Below are 17650 nucleotides of genomic sequence, written 5' to 3'. Positions count from 1 at the left end.
GGGACGGGGTGCGGGCAGCGGCACCATGGCACAGGCCGTGTGGGGCTACGACAGCGACAACGGTGAGTGGTGCGCGGGGCAGCCGGGCCGGGGCTGAGCCGGGAGACATTTCCCTGCCTTCCTCCTCAGGACCAGAGCGCTGGCATGAAAACTACCCCCAGGCCAAGGGAGACAAGCAGTCGCCCATTGAGATCAACAGCAAAGACGTGCGGCACGACAGTTCTCTCTCCTCTTGGCATGCCAATTACGATCCCGGGGCAGCAAAAACCATCCTGAACAACGGGCGCACCTGCCGAGTCGTCTTTGATGACACGTTCGATCGATCAGGTTGGTTTTTGGTTTGGCTTCTGGGGGATTGTTGTTAGGAACTGAGCAAAGCGTTGGGAATCAAAACGCATCCTGTGGTACCTGGTCCATGCAGGTTAGCAAAGTCATTTGGGAACCTAAAGTAGTTTATTCGGGTGGATCCGGCCATTTTTAGGTTCACTGTAGATGGGACAGGGAGGCTGCAGGTGGGACAGGCAGGGACATTCCTGAGATTTGGATTCTGCTGGAAGGTGGACTTCCCCCAGGTCACCTCTTTCAACATGGACACTGCATCCTCAGCTTTTGTATAAGGGGAGAGAGCCCTCCTCATACGAACATACCTCAGGCTGTGGTTCAGGTAGCCCAAGGTCTCATATAAAAGCATTTCTCCACTTAAGTTTGTATTTTAGTAGTCATGTTTATATACAGAACCCAACTGCAGTTTCTGTATACAATCCCAGAGGTGTTCAGTATGTGCTCTGAGGCACTTCATAAACAAAACCCTCATCTATAAATTTCCAGTGACCGTGATTTTGATTTTTTTCTGTTTGTACAGCAATTCTTCAGATACTCCACAACATGAAAAAGCTGTGAAAATAACATTTATGAAAACAGCATTTCCTAGCTTCTGGAAAGCTTTGAAATGGCTTTGTTGTGTAATTGAGAGAGGGCAGCCTTGCATCTTTAAGTTAAGTAGTTCAAAAACTGATTCCAGAGCTATATCAGTGTGTAGCTCTGAATGCATACAGGCAACAACTGGCAAAATTAATAATAAATTCACAATACCATATAATACAAAGATCTCTCAAAAGCGTGCAGTATTCATCAGTCCTTTATCAAGAAGGAAAACAAATCTAATTAATGGGAAACAGTTACTTTCCATTATATTTTCCTACATCTGCTTTGATGGAATTTGTATTGGGATTTTGTTCCTAGTAAGCTATATAATTAATTCAGTATATATGCAGTACATTGAAAGGTCTTCATCTCTCTTATCTTGATAAGATTGTTTCTTTGGACTCCTACCATTACAGCTACCGCTTACTGTTCCACATCTCGCAGACGGACTATGTAGGACAGGGACCATCTCTGTTATATATTTGTAAGGTGCTTTAGTATATATTACGGCAGTTTCTGTGCTGTGGCCTCAGGCAAATCATAAATTGCACTTTTATTACAACACAGAATGCTCTTCTACAAGCACTTAAAATCGATGCCATAGCTGAAAGCATGGGAAGGAAATTAATGATGAACCTTTTCACATGGTGGTTCTGCTCTGTCTTCTTTGCAGCTTCCTAAAGGCTGAGATGTTTAGGCAGGGGCTGCTCAAGAACATGTTTGCCTAAGGAGCTTTTTTAGAGAAAGACCCTCATTTGGCCAAGCAGAGTGCAGCCCCTCCTCTAAATCATCTTTACTCTGTTTCTTCCCTGCCTTTCCCCTCTCCATCATGTCTTGTCATTCCTCTGGACATTTCAGTGTGCACAGTCACTCCCTGCTGCTGTTACTAACTTTCTGCAGGCTGCTGGACAGTAGTTGAGGAATCAAGCCTTTCATAGGGATATGTCTGCTTAGAATCAAATACAATGTTTGACAGCTCTGAAAAACCACATGAGAAAGCATTTAATGAACATTTTATTACCTTCTGCGGTGGCAACAGCTGAGGATAGGTAGTCACAGACCTGATTTTAATTGGAAAAAGAAATCTAGCTTGAAGATACCCTTTTTTTATCCAATCAAATGGAAAATTTTGAATGTTAAGATTTATTTTTATGGCAGAGGGTTCTATATACTATTATGAAATGCTGTTTCCAAGTCTCTCACAATATGAGCTCTGGAAAGGGCCACCTCTAAGAAACAACTGCTAAATGAGGTTCCAACTCTGATACTGATTTAGCTTTTCAATGTAACTAGATCACATAAATTCAGCTTCTGAAAGTTCCTGCCCCCCATCGATTCCAGCGTGAAATGGCAAGTAAATACTTGAGGATTTGGGCTTTGACACGCATATGGTGTCAAGAATTAATTTGAAACCACTGGGGAGAAGAGGATTTAAATATTACTTCAATCTGACTTCAAAGCTATTGGTAGACATTCAAACTTGAGTGCTATTTAAACAAGGTCTTCTGGCACTGCAGTTGTGAATTGCATTACCAGCTTTCTGTGTAAGGAACATGTCTCATTCCTGCCTTAGGTAAGGAATGAAAAATATATTTGAGAGCTTATCCTCTGAGCAGTCCCTGCTTAAAAGAATCCCCAAACTAAAGAAGCAGGTATGAGGTTTTGAAAGTCAGAGTTGATGTCCACTGTCAGACTGATGCATGGTCAGCATTACTTGGCTAAGAACACCAGACATAATAGCTTCTTAATTTGTTTCATTAGTGGTAATGTAAATGTGGACTATAGCTTCTACTTGCTCAAGAACACTTTTCTAACTAGACTTTCTTCTCATCCCTCAGTTTTAAGACATAGTTTTTTTGTTGTTGTTGTTGTTTTTGTGGGGTTTTTTTTGTTTTTGGTTTTTGTTTGTTTTTTTTTTTTAGAAGCAGCAGACTATGCTGCAACTCTTGTTTAGTTGTCTGAACTGTGAAAGGTACGCCAGTCAGGGACTAGAGGTATGCTTCAGAGCACCTTTGGGTTAATTTCACAGTCCTATTCCCAACCATTTCACAATAGACCATTTTTTGACAAGAATCAACTTGAATGCCTTCCTTCTCTCTCCACATCAGGAACTGTAGTGTGTCCACTTGCCACAAGAATAGGGGCTCATTGCGCAGCTGGTGTTTGGTTCTGTGCTTGACTCATGGCAGCTTTCGCAGTTTCCACATCAAAGGGAGCTCCTCCTGAGTGATAACAGAATTCAGCCCCTATCTTGTAAACTGGTGAGTGTTGTGGCCCCCACTGCAATCAGCTGGATTTCCAAGAGGTGCTCCACACTTTTGAAGTACAGGTCCCTGCACAGTGAACGTGTATGCCAGCTTTCTGTAGGCTAGTGCTGATGTGGATTATCTATCGCAGTGCTGAGAGGTGGCCCACTCACGGGAGCCTACAGGCTGCGTCAGCTTCACCTGCACTGGGGTTCCTCTGATGACCATGGCTCTGAACATGTTATAGATGGGGTGAAATACGCAGCAGAGGTAGGACTTCCTTTTGATAGTAGTGTTCAGTACTAACTGGAGTCTGACTGTTTGTGCACATGAACAGATTAACCATTCTCCCCTTTGCGAGTATTTAGCTATGGATTTTTCTCTAAAAATCTATGAAACTTGTGAATATTCATCAGCATGCAGTGGGAGAAATTGCATCTGCCAACAAATGTGTCTTTGCAACATGGAATTTGCTTCTTCAAGCAAGAGTTTTTGCTGGTTTAAAACATTTTAGAATGTTTTAAAAATATTTGAGGCAAAGTGGTCTGTTATTTCCAATTAGCAAGATCTGTTTTCTCCTGATGTTTTTTGGCTTTTGGCTGTTTCTGGTACAGCTTGAATGACTAAGTTAGTTTGAGAAAGGGTTACTAATGGATAGAAAAACTCACTAAGAGCATATTCGGTAAACTGACATTCAAAATTAGATCCACTTTAAAATGGATTCAGAATGATAAAGAGTATCTTCCAGTTTCTGAACATCTGTGCTTGGAAATCTCTTGTGTTTATTTTCAGGAACTGTGGACAGTGTTTATTTGTTTTTTAATGTAAGCTACTGCACTATTGCGGTACAAATTTGCTAGAAGTAATGGCTTTTCTAGGCCCTGGAAAACTTCTTTAGGTAATAAATATAAGTGAATTCATTATTGATGTTAGTGAATTACTAGCAAATGTTACTCCCTTCCTCGATCTTATTTGAGAATAGGCTCAAAATATACTCTTACTCCCACAAGAAGTCTGCAGTAGCGTTGTCCTGCCTTCCACCTCTACCCTCAAGGTGCAGAGCAGGTGCCTTGCCCACCTATCACAGGAGAAAATTTGCGCATGCATTTTGCAGGGTCAGTGTGCACAAACACTGCAGAGATGACTGTGGGTGATGGTTTGGTGGGGGAAGGGGTTCCCATTCCTATTCCCACAGCCAAACTGTGTTTGTGTTCTACTTTCTGTGGCCAACTAAACAGACAAATTCTCAAATTCTGCTTCCTCAGATTATTTCCTCGTTAGTTCAAGCACAAACTTTTTACATTACTTTTGCTTGCAGTACTCAGGTATTGGCAGGAGAAGAAAGCCTGGAATGTATGAAATTTTGCTGGCATGCAACCAAAGACATACGGCTGTTCCACCTTTATCCTAAGCAATGATATCCTTATCCTCAAGAGAAAAGAAACAGAAACCAGTACATTATATTCAGGGCAAATGACTTTGTTTTTATTTTAAACCAACATTACTGTGCATTTAAAAAAAAAAAAAAAGTTAAAAATTTGTATTCAAAATATGCACCAGGCTCCATATGGCTTTGGTTTGGTTTGGGTTTTTTTTTTTGTACGGTGCTATGTTCCAGATGCCCCTTATTGTGAGATTCCACACTGCTGGTTGCAGCAGTTGTAGCTGTATGCAGGAGCCAAAGGTTTTTCTAGAAGGAAAAGTAAAAGCTTGAAACTTACCCTGAAATACCGCTTTGTTCAAAGGAGAAATGGGAAAGAAATGTCAGGTTACTATATCCGCTGCTTTCCAGTACAATGTGCCTACAGTAGTAAGAGATACAAAACAATAATGTGTGCACTGCGTACAGTCCAGTGCAAACCTTTGAGCTGACATCTGCATAACCTGGAGATCTAAAAATCTACTTGAGGTGAAGTGCATGTCAGGAGGTGGTTTATGCACTGCATGTGTGCATGCCATGTGCTTGGGTTAAATTGTTTGTAGTTGCATTGTCTGATTGTTTTTTAAATACGTGGAAAACATCATTTGCTTTATTTTATGCTTCAATTAAATGCAAAGTGATGCTTTGTAGGAAATGAAAACATATGGAAACATGGGAACAACAATAGGAAGTACATACATTTTTCTTTTTCATGTCCATTCCTTTACTTACTGTGTACTGGAAACTTTTCTTAGTTTAATCTAAAAGCTTGTAAGATTGTGATGTTGGTAATTTCTTGAATGATAACTGAGGTTTCATTGATTTTTAGTTACATATGGTGCACTGGAATCCAAAACATGGTAATTTTGCTGGAGCTCTGAAACAACCTGATGGTGTGGCTGTTGTGGGCATTTTTCTGAAAGTAAGTCGCAAATATTTAGTCTTTCTATATTACTATTTCTCTCTAGTGCCAGGGAAAATGATCCCATAATTTTTCCCTCCACTGTATCATTCTACAGGAAAACATTCAAAGTGATGTACAGGCCTAAATCACATATGCACTAACCCATTCAGAGCCAACTTCTGACACCATCCGTGACACCAGTGGCACGTGTCGTGGGTGGTATTGAACAAGTCACACAACTTCAAGCCTGGGACACTTGCTAACTTTGTCCCTGATAGCTGACCAGCTCTTTGCTGTGGCATGTAGACTGAGGAGGGCAATCTGCATGGGAAGAGTGTTTCCTCCTGCCCTTTGTCTGCTAGCAGGTATTACATCTGCCTGTAAGCAAGGTTACGTTGACTGATGCCCTTCCTTGGTGTCTTGCTGATCCCCACAAAAGCTGGGAATCAGAAGGAGTTCAACAAACCTGCTCCAAAAAGAAAGAATTGGTGGTAAAAGTTCACTGAAGATTTTAACCTTGAAATACAGCAGCTTTATAACAAAATAATGGAAAATATGTACCAATATTTTCCAGTTGTTTTTCCTAGTATCAATGTGCAGGTGGTCTAGGACACTGAGAAACGCTAACCAGCAGACAACCTAATAGTAATAAGTCACGCAAACTTCAGCTATGTCACTTTATGTGCAAGTGGGCATTTCAGCTTGAACACAGTGTCAGAGAATAGCTCTCCTTATATTGTTTTATCACTAGTAAGCTGCATTTATACAAGCAATAGCAACTGGATGTAATTAATTTTGCCACAGTGTCCCTGGACAGGCTAGATCCAATTAACTTTAATTCTGTTGCACTGTGAGCAAGCTTGATCTTTTTTCTTGTGGCTGGTTTAAACTGAAGGTCAGCACCTGTCCAAATTCTTCCCTATGATCATGTCCTTCAGTTATTCTTCCTTTGTCATTTCTTCTGGTCTATTTTAGGCTAAAACTTTATCTTGTAAAACACAACTTAGAAAGCATAACATTATCTTCCTATTAACCACGCTCAGGTCAGCTAAAAGCTCTAGAAAAGTATGTAGTATCACTATATCTTCTCTGGCCTTCTTGCTCTTCGGTGTAGGAGCTGTTGTTTTGCTCTGGGTTTGTCATATTCTACAATTGCATTTTTGGATATTGCTAAAACAAAGATTGAACTATCTCCTGAATAATTGAATTTAATCTGTTTTAGAACAAGACATGGCAATAACAGCATGTCTTCTGCATGCTGTCTAGTCTCCTGGGAGGCAGAACTATGTCAAAGCTTTTGGAGGTGCTGAATGTCATGAATGCAAACAATAAAATGACCCCATAGCTTGAGGAAGTCATGATATGAATCTCATCATGTCTTACATGAAGTCTGATCTGACTGCATACATGCTGCAGTGTTTGAAGTGTCTGTAAGAACTCCAGCTCCTCAGACTATCAACACTTCGCTGAGTTCTGATGTATCTCACACTGGTTGTGGGTTGCTTTCAAACCAGGAGCCAAGGGCTAGGCCCTGGAGGATGTAGATGATGCTGAGTACACAGTTTGTTCCCCAGACAGTGGGAGATGCCTTGTAAAGTCTTTCAACACATTCTTGAATTGCAAAGCCAGTTACATGAGTCTGCTATTCCGGATGTGCTTTTAACACACAATTTTGTGTCAGTCTGTACTGCTGCTAACCTGACAGATGGGATGTACTGAATTTCTTTCAAACACTGTGGAACATGATAAAAAAATACAGTACTTGTGCTTTGCATTGCAGGTTGGAAAGACTCCCAAACCGGAGATGAAGAGAATTCTTGAAGAAATTGATAACATTAAGACCAAGGTATCAAAACATTTTTTGTGATATTATGTAGTTGAAAAGCAGAACAAGCAGAAATCAGAAATTCAGATTTACTTTTTGTCATCATTCTGATACCTAACAGTAGCACAAGAGGTGTTATATAGGACTGTGGAGCAGGACACCTCCTTTAGTAAACATGTAACTCCTCGCTTTTGTAAGTATTCTTCTTGTAGACAATTTTCTATCACTTCTTGCATGCACAATTGATAATCTCATCAATACTGCTCTGCAAAAACATGCTAGTTAGTGTTCAAGTATCAGGAAGAAATTAAAAGCTTTTTTAATATGAGGACAGCAGTAGCCGAAACATATGCATAATTGTGTCAGAAATTTAGTTAGCCTGAAATGAGAAGAAATTAGTAGGAGTGATGGAGCCAGCTCCTAGTCAGTGTAAGGGAGATTAAAAACTTTATTAACATGGAACTGAATTCAGTTATAAAAGGGATTACACAGAGCAGTCTCTACACCAGCCCTAGGTTCTCTTTTCCTATGATACCAGCACAAACAATATTGCAAATCTGTTCTAAACTGTTTTCTGGTTTAATTAATGATCTAAGACCACAGTCCATACCTATTGCATAGACACAACTGTAGAAGGGAGTTTTTTGCAGAGAATTGTGATATTGCTTCTATTGTTACTTAACATGGTGGGGGGTTGGAACTAGGTGATCTCAGAAGTCCCTTCCAACCCTAACCATTCTATGATTCTATAACTCTGATTATTGCTTAATATAAACCTAACTTCTAGGTATACTTAAGCAATTCTACTTCACGATAAGCTTTATGATTCTAATGATGCTAAAACTCCCTTCTTACTTGGCATTGAACATACCACGAGATCACCAGAACTGAATTTTAGAAATTTTGTAAGCATTTTCTTCCAAATTTAGCAGAATTTCTTGCATTTAATTTATGTATGTATGTGTGTACTGCCATTGATATGCAGGTCTGAGCCTGAAATCTGTTCTCCCCTCACTCAGTCATGCTCATTTTATTTTTCAACCTTTTCTTAGTCTTCAGATACAATTCAGGTCTTTCTGATGATGGAACTGAAGGTCATTTTTTTCGCTCTACCCATTGCTTCCCTTGCTGTGTCAATGATACCTGTCCTGATACAGATACCACTTTCTCTTATAATCCCTGTATCATTTTTTTGCCATTTACATGCAGATGAACTTTGCCACAGTTAATAAGAAGTTGATCAATCATCCTATAAAACACTGTGTCATACAATGATGACAAGATGGCAGTGATATCCCCTCCATTAATTCTATCTGAGACTGCCTAACTGCATATTTTATGATTTCTAACAGCAGAAAAATAGAAGTCTGATTTCCTACACACAGATATCCTCTGTAGTGGTTCTGAGAAAAGCAACAGTTAAAGAAAAGTAGAGAAAGATTGGTGCATGTGCATGTTCTTTCCTGTCATCACATACATTTTGCGAACATTACCTATTTCTCAGGAAAGATTAATGGATGGTGTCAGCGGTGTATTTATTGCACATGCAGTTTCAATTGCTATCATGCATTAGAGCCAGAGGAGTTTCTTGGACACTATTTACTGAAAAAGCACAATTCTGTGAAGTTATTTGCAAATTCATTGAACTTCCACAATTATTTTTTCAGGAAGATAATTTTGGATTCTTGATGTTACTCTTTCTACCCATATTTTGTGCAAGGATGTGTGGGAAAGATTTCAGCGCTTCTCATTGTACTTTCTAGCGTAATACTCTGTTCCCATCTAGAGAAGATTCTCCATGATAGGAGAATTTGGAATAATACATTTTGTGTTCCAGAATTGCACCCTAAATACCAGTAGAGAAGTGAACTTTATTGTTTAGTTCTTGTTGTTCTGAGGGGACCAGGAAGTCTGATCACAGTCCTGTGGACATAATCTTTTGAATATCCTCTTTGGTGGAAAAGAAAAGCTGCTCAGGACATGTTGTCTGATGTCTGCTGTTCTCCCTTGCCTGATGATAATCACCTTTAGTTGTAAGACATTCAGGATCCAGCACTCTTCCAGGAACTATTTTATTTTTTCACATTAAGTCTAATAGTGTCAACAAAAAGATTGAGAGTGTCACCATGACACTGTAATTGGAGCAGAATTTTGGGAGGAGAGAAATGCAGATTTAAATAATTCCTTCACATAGAAAAGGCTGTAACGAATGTGGGCTAAATGCCTGGCCACTGTTCTGTCAGATATAAGTGTACAAGTACCTGCGGCCACAGCCTTGAACTTTTATCACAAGTGACCCAAAGTAAAGCAAAAATTTGATAATTTGAATAGAAAAATGTAACAGTGAATTTGCTTTGGTCCCACACAATTCAGTTTGTAATTTCTTTTAATTTATTAATGGAAATGAAACATCAGCTGTTATTAATTAGAGGGCAAATGCTTGACAGGAAGAAAAGAAGATTGATCTCTTGTATGAATCTTGATATTTAATTACTTCCTTTATAATAACATAGATACTGATGTCTTTTTAAGAAGCACATTCCTAGAGTTACTGCAGAGAATTATTTTTTGTTTCTCTAAGGGGAAAGAGGCTCCTTTTCAGCACTTTGATCCTTCAATTCTTTTCCCCAAATCTCGGGACTACTGGACCTACCATGGTTCGTTCACCACACCGCCCTGTGAGGAGTGCATCACTTGGATTCTCTTGAGGGAGCCAATCGAAGTTAGCTCAGACCAGGTAAACTCCGGCTAGTTCTGCTATTCCTTAGTTCTCATCAGTGTCTCAGTATTTCAGGGTGATGATTTGCAAGCCCTATGTTACCTTGGCTTTTCTGATAAGGAAAGCTTTAGTTAAGGAGTGTGAGAAATTTACTGCAGAATTGAGTGCTGAAATGGTCCGTAGAACTGATCTTGAGAATCAGGGTCCCTTTCTTGAGAATCAGGGTCCCTTCCTAGACACCTCCTGGAATACTTTCAGCAGCAGTGTTCTTGGGATCCTGAAAACCTGTGTAGACAGACGTGTCCCTGAGCCACAAAATTCAGCTATTACAGCAGCCTCAGTTCATTCTCTGTTTCAGCACTAAGTGGCAAGTGTGACTAACATTTAGCTGGTTTCCCAGTTTAAAAAGTTGCTGGTCCACGTCTTGACTTCCTAAAACCTGTCAATCAGAAGGATCAAACTAGCTAGAACCTGCAAACCTGAATGTTATTACAAATTAATGGACTAATTGTATTCATATAGCTCAAACGTGCATTTAAACAGGAAAAAGAATAGAGAGCCAGTCTGGATAAGGTGACCTTCTTTTAGTTCTTGCATTAAAACTTTTGGTTATTTGTACCACTTTCTGCTTTAACAGTACAAGCCAGGGTATAGCCTTTTTCCTGATTTGGCTGGTTTTAGAACAGATTTATTTTGCATTCTGATGAAAGAGTAACAATTAACAAAGTAACACTGAATTTAAATTAATTTGGAGAACAATGGCTAAGTGCTGAATTCATAATTGAATTTAGTAATCCAGCTGGTGTACGTTTGTATGCCTTACAGAACAAAATAAGAACTTCTGCTTTTTTTTATCTACTTGCATAGACTTAGATGTGCATCCTCCTTCATGGAGCTATATTTTTGTAAGTGGTTTGACTGCAGTCCAGCTCCAGCAGGGTCATCAGAGGCCTTTACTCTTCTTCCACATTCTGAGTGTCAGTCCACAAATCCAAGAGAGGTCCAGGCAAGGGTCAGATGATGCACTGTTCTGTGGATAGAGTGTAAAGATCCACAGAACAGTGCCAGCTGGTGGACTGCAGTGATCTCTACCGATAGTATCTACCAGTAAGTTTGACAAGAAAACTCCTTTTCTGTCCTTTTCTGTTTGTTCTAAGCATCAAGATCCACTGTGCTTCCAGGTGAATTCACACAGATGCTTTACTTTCTCTTCCTTGCAGATGGCAAAGCTCCGCAGCCTTTCCAAGAATCCTGAGAATGAACCTGTGAATCCACTAGTTGATAACTGGCGCCCACCCCAGCCTGTGAAGGGCAGGATAGTGAGAGCCTCGTTCAAGTGAAGGAAGTCTCAAGGCTCACTCTGCTCAACCTGAGTGAGAAAATTCCTGCATCCCAAAGTGTAGTTAGTTTTTGCTGTCTACTGCTTTTCCTCTGGATCCAGATCTGTGTTTCTCAGCTTGAAATTCTGAGTGGTAAAACTGAATCTGATTTTGAAAGCAGAAAAAATACTGTATGCAAATACTAACCGTAATAAGGAAGTGCAAGATACATGTGATTCTTGACCACAAATGCTGAGGCATTTGTGATCATGTCACTTCTCTGCCATGTGTTCTTGGAAGAACAATGGGCTCAGTTTCAATATTTAAAATTAATTTAAAAGGAAATGTAGTAAAGGCAGAAAAATGAACCAGTAGTTCAGGAAAGGAGAAGTAACAGTGGATGAACAGGAGGTGGAATGCTTGCTCCTACACCATCTGCAGTAGGTAGCGATCTTCCTCAAATATCCAAAGGATATTTCCTCTTGAACATACGAGATTTTTCCTTCCCTCTTTTGTTTGTAGTTTGTTATCCGAGATTATGTTAGTATTATGAGGATACAATCAGGCGTATTCAGTTTCTGTGTATGAAGAAAAGATACCTCGTTGTCATTTCAGCATTTACTGTTTTTGCCATGCCCTGCTTCTGCCCTTGGTCTCTTCTTGCACTGCTGCTGTTACTTCACTCATCCAGCTGTAGTGTGCTGCTGCTGTCATGGTGCCTTGTATAGCTCCTTTAGTATTGCTGAGGGGAAAATAGCTTTCTTCTGCTGCTCTCTGTTACCTCCCAGGATGATGGATTTTTAGTTTTGATGCTGTACCTGTTTATTTTTTTTATTTTTGACATCTTGGGGTGCATATTAATGATTTAAACTATTAAGGATTTTGTTGCATATGGAAAGGGTTTTTGTGGATAACGCGCATGTTTCATCTCTCTTCCCCACTACTGAAAAATCCAGGTTAACACACCTCAGTGTTTGTTCATTGTGACTCTGTGGTTAGAGACTCGTAAATGGAGTCTGTTTAGCTGTTGTTACTTTCTGGGGAGACACATCAGCTTGTACATACGATCTGAGCAAGGAATCAGTGGCAGACAGAAACTTCTAAATCATCTTCCCCTGTCCTTCATCATGTGAACTTTATCACTGCAGCATGCTTCCTTAACAGTATTAACACAAGTACCATACAGGCTGAACCCATGTGCAGGAGATGTGAGTAAAGGTCTGCTGCATTGTATCAGGGAGATTATTTGGTATTACACATACAGGGGATTGGGTGGCCAAAGCTGGTGCATAAAGCCTCCTGCAAATGAAGCTTTGGGATTCTCGGTATTCATCTAACTCATCAGGAGGTAGCAAAGGGAATGGAGATGTTGCCACAAACATGTTCACAGCAACATTTGTAAGGGGTATGTCAAAATCTGAAAAAAGCAGGGTTGCAAATGGCTAAGTAGGTGTTTTCCAGTTCTCCTTCAATATTGCACTTTGCACCTTTACTAGAAAAATCGTGCTCCCACAGGAAAGTAGTGAATGGGTAACATTGGAGCAATTTTGTGGTTATTGCCAGCACAATTCAGTGAGAATTCAGGAATGAAACTGAGAGCAGAGTTTAATCCTTTGTATTCTTGTAGACATGTTCAAAGAATTGCTTAATTCCCACTGAGAAATATTTCAGTTCATTAGAAGTGCATTTTACTCAGTATAAAGCAGTTTCATTTTGAAGACCAAGTTCATGTCATCAGAAGCTAAGTATTGATTGAATCCTTTCTACAGATGTTTTGGCATTGGCTTAATCTTATCATAAGATCAGCTTTTGATATTACAAGTGTACCACTTGCAACAGTATTGATTTTAAGAGTCTCTTAGACCTTCTTTATATATTCAAATCTGTACACCTCAACACGTAAGAGTATCTCTACAGAAAGCTCTTAAGCAACAGTTTTTCTACCATACTATGTCTTCCATGTAAAATTTCTTCTCATACCCATATGCAATTGATCTTGGTATTGAGAAAATTTCAACAGATAACTGAGATAAGTTTGAGTCTTCCTACCCAACAGCCATTGGCTGTGATGTTTCAATCTCTTGTTACTGGGGCAATTTCAGGTTGCCTGCACTTATGAAATAACAGCTTTTGTGTCTTCAGAGAATCAATAAATTGGCTTACATTAAAGATTTATTTCTGGATTTATTTCTAATGCCAAGTGATGACTGAAAGTAACAAGAACTTGCTAGAAAATTTTTTGATACATATGCTTATAATACAAGAGTAGACAGACAGACATGCTAGTAATAGCCTTTTACCTGTTGCAGTTTAGTTTAATATCACATCCTGGTTTCTGTGTATCCAATCTAACAGAGTCTCAAAAATATGAAACATCAGAACAGTATCACTTGTTGTCTCTTTTCAGGTACAAAAAAAGTGTTTATTTCTTGCCCGAACACAAACATCCTCTTACATCTTCCCCAAATCATACATTCATGTCTGATCTTGAATATCACTAACTTGTATATGAATTTTTGTTTCTTGCAAGAAGCACATGCATCAGTTAGCTGAAGTATTGCATCATTCTGATTAATACATACTTTTTAAGCACAAAAAATAAACTTGTTAAAGTGAAATGATATCTTATTTGCCCACAAAATCAGATACTGAGTGCACTTTGCTTTATTTGCATGTTTTCTCTACTGCTTTCAAAAGGCAGAATAGGCAGAAGTTTATCAATTGCTGACATAGTAGTTTTGGTTCCAGCATGAAACACATGCTTTGTATGTTGGCACAAAAGAAAATACAGTCTGAAATGTATATTATTCCCTCATGCATTTGCTCTGGATCCATTCTGTCTTCAAACTATAACCACACAAAAACATCAACCTCATTGCAAATATGCTTTACACTTTTTCACTTGAAGAATAAAGCGTACATAGTTTTGTTCCATTGCCTCTCTCACTTTGATGAATAGGGTAGCTTAGTATTGATTACCTTAGTAACTAAGAATATGTCTCTCTAATCCTGCTCCCTCATCTATCTTAGAGAGAAAAAAGCATCGGGGTACTGATAAAAAAAAAAGGTAAAAATTCCCCTAATCAGAGTGATGCACTAAATCTTTTAATTAATGTATATAATGTACATATTAATTTCCGCAAGGCAGGAAAATTATTTGGATGAATTGCCACTTACTAAGTTTTGATAGACTCTGAAACCTTCCCACACCTCACAAGAGCCATTACTAGAAAATTAAAAACTTACTTACTTACTCTTACAGTTTCAAAGCTTTTTTATTAACTGAAACTAAGTTTTCCACCAGCTGTGGCCATCTTTCAGCTGGGTATAAATTCATAGCTGAACTGTAAATTCCTGGTATGAACTTCGGTACACAGCCAGCTATGGTGATGTATTTCTACTACAAAATTAAAAGAATATGTATTATTTTTACTGTATCTCAAAGAAAGACTCTTCTGGATCTGTTTGCTGGTATTCATCTGCTGAGTAATCAGCATTAAAGAATGTTCATATTGTCAGTGCACTTACCAAAATCGTATCTATTTTTTCTTGCTGCATTTTGTCCCATGCTTCAGCAAAGGAAGCAGCTACACACAGTGTGTTCCAGCTCATTTATCTGCCTCTCATCCCAATGAGTTTTGGCATTTATTTTTGCCAATATTGCAGCACAAAGCAGATATGAAGAATTATTTTATTTCAAACTCAATTTAATAGAACATATTATAACATTTCTCTCCCCCTAAAAAGAAAAAAAAGTACAGCTAATGCACAGCTAATGACGAATTACAGATCAAATCACAATCACCTTTAACATGCTTTTTAAAATATCCTCTTTTCAATTTAGGGCTGCTGTACCTGTTGATTTGCAAAAATGTGCAATAAACTGAAATGGACTGGTTCAGGATTATATGTAAGGGAAAGACAGAAAGCCTGTAATGTTTCATGTTACTTAAAAAACAGAAACATACTTGAATACAGATTGAGACCTTGTGATATTGCTAGAAAAATTAACACCATCAGAGTGAAAATTTTAACTTTCTATTTTTGGACTAGACAGCAAAATACTTGATTGAATTGTGTAGAACCCCCTTAATCCTGTATGTAACAAATGCCAGATTTACTTACCAATTAATCATGAATCCAAGAGCAGATAACATGCGATACAATTGTAGTTTGGATTTCAATGAAGAAGCATGCTTGTCCTTGAAACGAATCTAGCATTGATTATTGCAAGTTGCTTCCATTCAGATTAAAAGAGGATCAGATAAAACTGCATCTCCAAAGCACTTGATTTTAAAAAGGCAAGTATTCAGTATTTGTGTAAATGCAAATTAAATTAACTGAAAAGTCAAAGGAATTGTCTCTGCTTCAGAAAAACGAAAAGATTGGCATAATAAATTGCAACTCTTCTCGTAAGAAATCTGTTTAACAAGATCTCCCTGGAGATGGCCTCCTGTCTTTCTAGGAAAATCCAACAGGATGGAAATGATGATGCCATCAGGTATGCAGAATAAGTGTCTGCACTACTGAACCATACCTGGGCTTAGCACAAGCAGGAGTACTTACACAGAATGTTATCTGTACACCTGGGAATTCTGAAGTCTCACTACTGTGCCACTACTTCTCCAAGCCCAAGGTTTACATTAACTCATGCTTTGCAGTTCTGTCATGCCATCAGTAGACAGAACATGCAGTAGGTGTTAGGAAAAAAATAAGCCTTTGGTGAATCTGAGTTGCATGCTGTCACACATCTACTGTTGTTAATATCCTGAAGATCTGTCAGAAGAATGTTGAAGAATTCAAAACACCTTCCTGTAGTTAAATGAGCTTCCTTGCCAGGCTAGATCAGTAAGACTGTGGGCCAGTTCTCTCAGGCCTGTACAGTGGCAACAATAAAGCTTTACTAGATTAAGATTTTTAATTCTTCCAATTCTTCCCAGTATTTTTTCTTTTTGTTTTTCTGCTGACATTCCCACTGTTAATCCTACCTTAGCCCGTAGACAGTGCAAACAAGTGGAGGTCCAGTGCTGTTTGCTGGACTTTTAATGTTCACTTCCCACAGCCCACACGGTGGAGCCAGTTCCTCAACATTCACGTTTCTATCACCAGTTGCACCTAACTGGACCTGAGCTGCCACACAATGAGTAGCAGGAGTAACTAAACAAACATTGAAACAAATGCAGTTTATCCAAGTTACTCTTAAGCTATGAGAACCTGTGTTTAAATAAATGTGGATAGCAATGGACTAGTATCCATCTCCATCTAAAAAGCTTTTATATTTTGCCTGCTTATTTACTCATGCAAAGTCTATGTATATAATAAGTGCTTTTGCTTCTACAGGTTGAAAAAAGTCTAGCTAATTCCACTCCTAAAGTCCCAAAGAATCCTATAACACGGTAAGAGGAACTAAAGATGAAAATTCCCCAATGATATGCACCAAATTGGTTACTGATTTGAGCAATCATGAGACCAGGAATGCAGGACATGGTGGCCTGCATACTATCAATAGCCTGTCTGACCAGCTCTTTCAGTCTCTCTGCACATGATGTCTCAATCATCCTTCATGGTTATAATAATTTCTCCACTGAATTACAAATCAAAGACATTTCTATTAACGTTCACTTCTTTCAGAGAACATTGATTTATTTTTTTTTTCTTAACACTGCAGGCTGCCAACCATTAAGCCCCAATTTAAGAGCTCCCACAGTGTTGTGCATTGTCTGTGTAATAAATGTCTGTTGGAGAAAGGGTATAATTAAGGAATAATAATTTTTCTTGTCAGGCATGAGTGAGCAGTGGATGGCATCAGTGTCTGCAACATACCTAAATTTATAGCTAAACAAATGTTACTGACCCTTGAATAAACAGACAAAAGTTGGTTTGTTGCCCAACAGTGTGTAAGACCTATAATTGAAACACTGATTTCATTGTCTCTTTTGGGAAAGGTAGGGGACACAAGTTTAGAAACAATACTTTCCATGCCTAATGTCTTACAGCACTTTGCTGTAACTTCCACCACCAAAAAAGTCTGCAAAAGCCATGGAGTCAGCGTAATCCAAATACAAGTTGAGGATATGGAACGTCTTCTACTTTTAAAGTAGCAATTGTGCTAGGACTTACTATGGTACAGTATTAATTAGCAACGAAAATAACTATGTCCTTATATTAATGTCCATCATCAATTTCAATGCCACTGTAAGAAGTCCCATAATATTTTGAACATTCCCAGAGTTCCTGTATGTGCTTCCCACAGCCCTAAAAACCAAAAATAAAAAATTATAATATTTGCTGTG

The 17650-nt window shown here is 38.8% G+C and overlaps 1 protein-coding gene across 1 annotated transcript; it reads left to right on the top strand.

The window, feature by feature from the left end:
• The first annotated feature begins 13 nt into the window (after nucleotides 1-13).
• CA3 (carbonic anhydrase III, muscle specific) lies at nucleotides 14-11378 on the top strand. The gene is made up of 7 exons (XM_010015345.1): nucleotides 14-62; nucleotides 130-327; nucleotides 3322-3440; nucleotides 5420-5512; nucleotides 7275-7340; nucleotides 9901-10056; nucleotides 11259-11378. Exons 1-7 carry the CDS (start codon nucleotides 26-28, stop codon nucleotides 11376-11378), a joined length of 789 nt encoding a protein of 262 aa, XP_010013647.1. The 5' UTR covers nucleotides 14-25.
• The last annotated feature ends 6272 nt before the right edge of the window (nucleotides 11379-17650 follow it).

The sequence above is a fragment of the Nestor notabilis genome, unplaced genomic scaffold, assembly GCF_000696875.1.
Source record: "Nestor notabilis isolate BGI_N333 unplaced genomic scaffold, ASM69687v1 scaffold33295, whole genome shotgun sequence".
Taxonomy (NCBI): Eukaryota; Metazoa; Chordata; class Aves; order Psittaciformes; family Psittacidae; genus Nestor; species Nestor notabilis.
The sequence above is the reverse complement of the archived record's forward strand: the minus strand, read 5'-3'. Positions and strand labels throughout refer to the sequence as shown.

Bases quoted from the DNA above. Each gene is read 5' to 3' on its own strand.
- CA3 (XM_010015345.1), top strand. From the start codon at position 26: ATGGCACAGGCCGTGTGGGGCTACGACAGCGACAACG. The intron at 7,341-9,900 runs GTATCAAAACAT...TGTTTCTCTAAG, and splicing joins TTGATAACATTAAGACCAAG to GGGAAAGAGGCTCCTTTTCA. The intron at 10,057-11,258 runs GTAAACTCCGGC...TCTTCCTTGCAG, and splicing joins TCGAAGTTAGCTCAGACCAG to ATGGCAAAGCTCCGCAGCCT.